General features: G+C 46.1%; 1 protein-coding gene and 1 non-coding gene across 2 annotated transcripts; one reads left to right on the top strand and one right to left on the bottom strand.

Annotated features, from left to right (window-relative positions):
• Positions 1-951: 951 nt before the first annotated feature.
• On the bottom strand, positions 952-1,058 carry LOC118492890. The gene has a single exon (XR_004894891.1). It is a non-coding gene; the product is annotated as a small nucleolar RNA R71 (small nucleolar RNA).
• A 3,569-nt stretch (positions 1,059-4,627) lies between these two features.
• Positions 4,628-7,339, top strand: LOC110943070. Its single transcript, XM_022184829.1, has 2 exons — positions 4,628-6,304; positions 6,533-7,339. Exons 1-2 carry the CDS (start codon positions 4,628-4,630, stop codon positions 7,337-7,339), a joined length of 2,484 nt encoding a protein of 827 aa, XP_022040521.1.
• Positions 7,340-7,974: the final 635 nt, after the last annotated feature.

The raw sequence follows: 7,974 nt of genomic DNA, 5'->3' as shown, positions 1-7,974 counted from the left end.
AAGTGTAAAAAGGGCTTAAAATATACATCTAAAATATATTACACCACTACACACGCATCAAGTTTTTGGCGCCGCTGCCGGGGACACAAGGATTTTAAGAAAGTTAGGAATCAACGGCCTAATCATTTTTTTATTTTCTTTTTAATTGTTAGGATTTTCTTAGTTTTTCAGCTTCTGCAGAGCTCAGCACGGGTCGTGCCTAGTCGGACACGGGCCGTGCCCAGCGTTGTTACTGGCAGTTTTTAGTTTTCCAAGTTACAAAAGGCTGACCACGGGGCTGTGTCGGTGCAACACGGGCCGTGTCCAACTCTCAAGTAACTGGGATCTGGAAAACAATCACTGTAACTCCGACCACGGGCCGTGTTCACTGAGCACGGGGCCGTGGTGAACCTTCTGACCAGCATTCTTTTTTTTTTTTTATTGCAGGACTTGGAACCAGACGCCACCCCTACGTAGTGTATGAGCTCCAGTTCTAATAAGGACATAAAAGAACCTCTAGAAGAACCCGAACGCTTTCTCAGAAAAAGACTAAAAGCCAAAAACTAAGAGAAGGTTTCGGGAAATCCATTTCCAATGGCGGACCAACGTACCCTCATGGATTATCTACGACCCACCGTAGGTAATCTCGGCACCGCTATCAATGCACCGAATGTTGAAGCCAATAACTTCGAACTTCGGCCGCATTTGATACAAATGCTTCAAAACTCCGCAACCTTTCATGGGCTTGCGGACGAGGATCCCCATCTACATATTACTAATTTCTTAGAAATATGTGATACTTTTTGGATCAATGGAGCATCAAATGACGCCATCCGCCTCCGAATGTTTCCTTTTTCACTAAAAGACCGAGCAAAAGCTTGGCTTAACGCCCTCCCAACTGGATCGGTAAACACCTGGGATGAACTAGCCCAAAAATTTTTATATAAGTATTTCCCTCCCGCTAAAACGACTAAATTAATGACTGAAATTAATACATATTCACAAGAGGACGGGGAATCCTTATATGAAACTTGGGAAAGGTTCAAGGAGCTATTGCGAAAGTGTCCACATCCCGGCCTTGCGATATGGCAACAAGTATCCACTTTCTATTATGGGTTGTTGCCACACACAAGGCAGACACTTGACTCTAGCTCCGGGGGACTTTTAGGTAATCGCCGCCCGCATGAAATATATAATCAAATTGAGGAAATTGCTCAAACCAATTTTCAGTGGCACACTCCCCGAGGCAACAAATCTATTGCCCCGGGCGCCCATAAGGTTGATGAAAGCACTTCTTTACAAGCCCAAATCGAGGCCCTTTCTTCGAAAATAAAAAAAATTGGAAATGACAAAAACAGTCTCGGTTATGGCTTGTGAAGGGTGTGGTGGGCCACATGAAAATTGGAGTTGTATGAAAGAAACAGACGATCAACAAGAGTCGATAAGCTACATTGATAATAGACCTAGGCCGTCGGGTCCTCCAACGGGCACCTACAACCAAGGATGGCGAAATCACCCTAACCTTGGTTGGAGAGAACCCGGCAATAGTAGTAACCAACAAAACCAACGAACAAACTTTCAACAACCAAGAAGAAATGAGTCACAAAATTTCCCTCAACAACAAGGTGGACGAGAAAGGCTTGAAGATACTATATCTCGCCTCATCTCCGACACTGAAAAGAAAAACTCGGAAAGGTTTCTACAATTAGAATCAAATTTTAGAAATCAACAAGCTAGTATTCAAAACATAGAAAAACAAATAAGTCAACTAGCCCAAAATTTTTCCGAGAGACCACAAGGCGCATTACCAAGCAATACCGAAACAAACCCAAAAGCGCAAGTTCATCTCATCACATTACGAAACCGCACCGTGGGTCCTACGGAAGTGCCACCGCCTACCGAGGAGACTATACCGCCGCCTCTACAAGAGAAGGGTTCCCCTCCATCATCAGAGCCTACCAAGGCTCCTCGGGTTCCGTACCCCGGTAGGTTAATCCGTCAAAAGACCAATGAGCAATTCGCAAAATTTGAAAGTCTACTAAAACAATTGCATGTCAACATTCCTTTTATTGATGTCCTAACCCAAATGCCCAAATACTCTAAGTTTATGAGGGACTTCCTCACTCATAAAAAGAAAATTGAAACTTTGCAATTAGTTAACTTAGGCGAAGAATGCTCTGCCCTCGTACTCAACAAACTCCCCCAAAAGAAAATCGATCCCGGAAGCTTCACGATTCCTTGCTCGATCGGGGATTCCCCCGTTCGTAACGCACTAGCCGACCTTGGGGCTAGCATTAACCTCATGCCCTCATCAATGTTCAAAAGACTCGGCCTAGGAACAACGAGTCCTACAAAAATGAGCATACAACTTGCTGATCGATCCGTCAAATTCCCGCAAGGTGTCATCGAAAATCTCCTAGTCAAGGTAAACAAATTTGTCTACCCGGCCGACTTTGTCATACTAAATATGGAAGAAGACACCGAAGTCCCCCTCATACTAGGGAGACCATTTCTCGCCACCGCACAGGCAGTGGTAGACATGAATGACGGAACGCTCACCTTAAGGTACGGGGATGAGGAAGTAAAGTTCGAGGTTGGGAAGAGAATAGAGGACGATGACCCGGTCAACTACATGAAGGTTATTGATTCAAGTTTGGATGCTGCTCTCTGACGGTGCAACATGGGATGCAAGACATCTGATGTATTCTAAAATACATCGGTATTCGCGTCGGTTTTAGTCGTTAGTTAGTTAGTTTTAGTGTCGGTTTAGTTTAGAATGTACATACTTTTGATTTATTTGTGTTTCCAGGTCTTTACAGCCAAAAGGAGCGAAAACGAGCAGAAAACTGGAAAGGCGGAAGGCTGGCACGGAAACCGAGGAGTCGGGAGCTGAAACGAAGCAAAAATTACAGTTCTGGAGTTCCCAGGCGGGCCGCGTGGACTTATAATCACCCTTTACGCGCCCCGCATGAACTTAATAAAGAATTATGGAAATTGGAATGTCTCGCGCCCCGCGTCAACTTAAGCAACATATCTACGCGGGCCGCGAGAGGCATGGAGAATGGTTCTGATCTTTTAAACCCTAGGCGACCCGCGTTAACTCATCAGATTCCTTTACGCGGGCCGCCTGAAGATCCTGTGTCGGCAACAGTCGCGAATAGCATGGAAAATTAGGGTTTTGGGGTTATATATGGAGGATATGCATGCACAGCCGGGTATCTACGAAATTGGACATCCTTAGGCGAGTTTTGGCTGCTGTTTGGAGAAGATTGAAGTGTTCGGTTGCTGGGAATCATTGGGATAGCACTTTGGAGCATTCGGGAATGAAGATTTGGGTTTTATACACCTTATTCTTTCGTTTTTCGTTTGTTTAAACCTTGTTAACCATGAATTCAGATTTTACAATGTTTTTAAATGCGTTTTTGATTATGATTTTCGGCTAAAAACCGTTAACTACCTAGGCTAATGACTATGGCATAATAAAGTTTGGATTTTTATTTGATTTTTGTCGTGGTTGTGGATCTTTCTTGTATCGTAAACGCTATGGTAGTTTATCTTGGTGCGTATGCGTGCTTGTGATTATTTGATTATTGTTTATTGCTTCATTTGATTCTTGGTGACGGTCTTTATCACATAATAGAGTCGGATTAGGGTTCTTGATTTAGGTGAGTGTCTATATCACGTAATAGGTCATTAATCCTTTAGGGTGAAAACGCGTAAGTAACCTTAGAAACAATATTCGGTAATTAATTAAAATCAAGGGTGCTGCTAGACTTGTCGCGGAAAGGCTCGAGGATATTAATAGGTCTCGGAGTAGTTATAAGGAATTAACAACCCATTGTCTATTAAGCCAAGATTAAACCCATAGTTGCTTTAGACGTTCGCGCGGCAAAGTAGAGCATCTTACATAAGCACTTTCAAGAAACTAGAGGACGGAAAAGAAATCTAGAAAACCGGTGAGCTTAACATCCTAGGTAGTGCCGCAAGAATCGCCTCAAGAGTGTTTGAGGGGCTTAGTGGTGTCTTAATAGGTTTAGCATTAAAAGATCCCGGTTCCACACCACAAAATTAGCAAATAGGAATCCATTCTGAGTTTAGCCTGCGTCTAGCCTAGGTAGTCTTCATCGTCACTGGTCAAACCCTTCGTTCGAGTTCGTGTCTAGCTTTCTAGCATTCTTTTATTATTTTATTTAGGATTTTTAGAAACCCCCCCCCCCAAATTAATAAACAATTTAGTATGTCATGTCAGTCTGAGTCTAGATAGAGTCGTAGCGTAATCAGTAGAGTCTCGTGGGTTCGATATTCGGACTTACTTTAGCTTTACTACATCGATCGGTTCACTTGCCGGTTGTGTGTTTTAGGGTTTAGGTCGAGTCTTAGTTTTATAAATTTAAAGCTTAGAGAGTCTAGAATTAGGGTAATTTAGTTAGTTTTATTTGACCCATTTTCAGCACATCAAGTTTTTGGCGCCGTTGCCGGGGACTCTTGGCAAGTGCGCTGATTACTTTGTTTGGACTTACTTGACATATTACGTGCTATTTTTTTACTTTGTTTGAGTCGTAGGTGTCTAATTAATTTAGTGTCTTTTATAGTAGTCGAGTCATTTAGTAGAGTCTTCTTACTTGTTTGTTTTCGGTTTTTGCAGTGGATGCCCCATACGCGCTCGCAAGGACCGCCGCCGTTGCCGTTTGCACTCAAGTCTTCCTTCTCGTCTTCTACGTCCGAGGTACGTGCTTCTAACTCTACTTCATTTTCACAGTCCACCCCAGCTTTCGATTTTACACCAAAGTCTTCACCCCACAATTCCCCACCACCCACCCGCCCACCTAGTCCACCAGCCGTAGCTCACATGGCCCGTAGGACAGTTTACGACCAGGCTACCACCGGCTTCGCCGGTGGTAATTCCCCTATCACCCTTCCCGAGATCCCGAACGATCGGTCTTGGCAGATTCCATCCTACATTATGACCGCCATCACCAATTCCTGCCAGTTCCATGGTCGTGACGACGAGGATGCTCCCGCTCATATCAATCGCATCACTCGTCTCTGCAGCACCTTCTCCATTGAGGGTGTCAATCTTGATGCTAGGTATCTTCAGGTTTTTCCGTTCTCACTTGCTGGACGCGCAGCCGTCTGGTTCGATTCTCAGCCCGCTGGCACTTTCACTACTTGGGCAGGCCTTCGCGATGCATTCTTAGCCAAGTATTTTCCGCCAGCCAAGGCATCTCGCCTTCGTGACCAGATCCACTCATTTCGTATGGAGCCAGATGAGCCTTATCACTTAGCTTGGGAGCGTTTTCAGACCCTGATTACCCGTTGTTCTCAGCATGGTCTATCTGACTGGGGGTTAGTAGAGAAGTTCTACAATGGACTTGCTCCTGAGATTAGAGCTCGTTTCGATACTTCAGCAGGAGGTCAGCTTATGGGAAAGAAGACAGTGGCGGAGTGCAATGATTTGTTTGAGAGTTTTGCCCACTCCGATATGGACTACAGTACTACCAGCAGGACTTCCATTCCTGTGCGTACCACCTCGGCCGGTCGAGGGGTAAACCAAGTTAGCTTGGATTCATCGGTAGCTGCTGCAGTCGAGAGAGCGAAGGAGGAGCTGAGGCAAGAGATGAGGCAGGAGTTGAGTGAGATAAAGAAGAAAGTCGATAGGTGTGAGGTTTGTCGAGGAGGACATGATACTATAGATTGTCCTACGATCACTCTTGAGCAGGTAGAGTACATAGCCGGTCAGTCTAGGGGTCCCACGAATCCGTTCAATAATTCTAATTCCAACTGGCGCGGTAGTGGTAACTCGAGTGGTTATCGTTCGTCTGGAAATCCTCCTGGATTTCCATCTGGTCAGTATCAGAGTAGAGGGCCCGGTATTTACACGAATTCTGGTTCAGGGCAGTTTAGTGGGTCAGGTTCGAGTGGTCAGTTTATGAGTGGAGGACCGACTCAGGAGAGTCAGGGCAGTGGGAAGGCTCCTGAGGTTAGTACGAACAGGTTGGAGGAGATGTTCGCCCAGATGATGACGCGGACCGATGCGTTCATGAAAAATCAGGAGCAAATTAATAAAAACAACGAGCTCCAGTTCAAGAATCAGCAGGCCGCCCTCCTCGATCTTCAGAGGACAGTAGGCGGGCTTGCTAAGCAGTTACAGGAGCACCCACCGGGTCAGTTTTCGGGAAACACTTTCCCGAATCCCGCGAATCAGTCAGCGAAGGCAATTACGACCCGTAGTGGGAAGAGTTTGGGAGAGGTAGTGAGAGAAAGAGAGGTTGAAGAGGTAGAAGAGGAGGTCGATGAGGAGATCGAGATGGAGGCTCCAGGCAAGGTGCACACGAGGCTAGCCCCAGCAAGTACAGCACACGCCGAGGAGTCGCCAGTAGAGCAGAGAGTGGAGAAGCAGCCGACGAGGGGTCGGTCGGCACCGGTGATTGATTATTCTCGCCTTCCGTTCCCCGCCCGTGCCAGGCAGCAGAAATATGCTCAAGAATACGGGAAATTCCTCGAGATGTTTACTCAGTTAAAGATCAATCTTCCGTTCATCGAGGCGCTTTAGTCTATGCCTAAATACGCGAAATTCCACAAAGATCTTTTGAAGCGTAAGGAGAGAATCGGTGAGCTTTCGAATATTCCATTGACAGGAGGTTGTTCCGCGGTAGTCTTGAATAAGCTACCAGAGAAGTTGACCGACCCTGGCACATTCACGATTCCATGTTTCTTTGGGGGAGCCGTTACCCCTGCTCACGCCTTAGCCGATTTAGGGGCCAGCATCAATCTGATGCCATTCTCGTTGTATGAGCGACTTGGTCTAGGAGAGCTTACACCCACGCGCATGTCATTGTCTTTGGCTGACCGATCAGTCAAGTATCCTCGCGGGATAGTAGAGAATTTGTTGGTGAAGGTTGATAGGTTTGTGTTCCCAGTAGATTTCGTTGTGCTCGATATGGAGGCCGATGAGAGAGTTCCTATTATTCTAGGCCGTCCATTCCTTCGAACCGCAAAGGCGATCATCGACGTCTTTGACGGTAAGATTTCTCTTCGTGCGGGTGACATTGTCACATTCGAGATTGATATAGCGATGCAGCATCCTAGCGGCCGTGATGATGATGTTGGGCCGTGTCATTCCGTTTACTTTCTCAGTTCATTCATATCTTGTGTCGACACGTGTCTCGAGTATATTAGTGGAGCTGATTTAGTAGGCGAGGGAGTTGTTGGCGAGCATTCTGAGGATGAGGTAGATGAGTTAGATGAGGTAGAGGAGGAGCAGTTAGATGAGAGCGATGAGTTGAGTGCTGAACCTTTAGAGCTCGATGCGATTAGTGATGAGAGTCCCCGTAGAGATTCCACCGCCTTTAGAACTTAAGGTTCTTCCATCCCATCTCGAGTACGCATTCCTAGGAGAGAAGCCGAATATGCCTGTCATCATTTCTTCGAAGTTGACAGAGGAGGAGAAGGCGAGGTTGATTGAGGTGCTTAGAGAGCACAGTGATGCGATTGCATGGAGGCTATCCGATATCAAGGGCATCAGCCCTACCTTTTGCACGCATCGCATTCTGATGGAGGATGTTTTCAAGCCTGTAGTGCAACCGCAGCGTCGGTTGAATCCGAATATGCAGGAGGTAGTGAAGAAGGAGGTGATGAAGCTTTTAGAGTCTGGTTTGATCTATCCTATTTCTGATTCAGCTTGGGTGAGTCCTATGCAGGTCGTCCCGAAGAAAGGGGGGATGACGGTTGTTCTGAATTCGAAGAATGAGCTTATTCCGTCTCGTACTGTTACGGGTTGGCGTGTGTGCATTGACTATCGAAAGTTAAATGACGCCACTCGTAAAGATCATTTTCCGCTCCCATTCATTGATCAGATGCTTGAGCGTCTCGCGGGTCAGCAGTTCTATTGCTTTCTCGACGGGTTTTCGGGTTATTTCCAGATTCCTATTGCACCAGAGGATCAGGAGAAAACCACTTTTACATGTCCATATGGCACATACGCGTACCGACGCA

This window comes from Helianthus annuus, chromosome 5, assembly GCF_002127325.2.
Source record: "Helianthus annuus cultivar XRQ/B chromosome 5, HanXRQr2.0-SUNRISE, whole genome shotgun sequence".
Taxonomy (NCBI): domain Eukaryota; kingdom Viridiplantae; phylum Streptophyta; class Magnoliopsida; order Asterales; family Asteraceae; genus Helianthus; species Helianthus annuus.
This window is presented reverse-complemented; position numbering and strand designations above follow the sequence as displayed.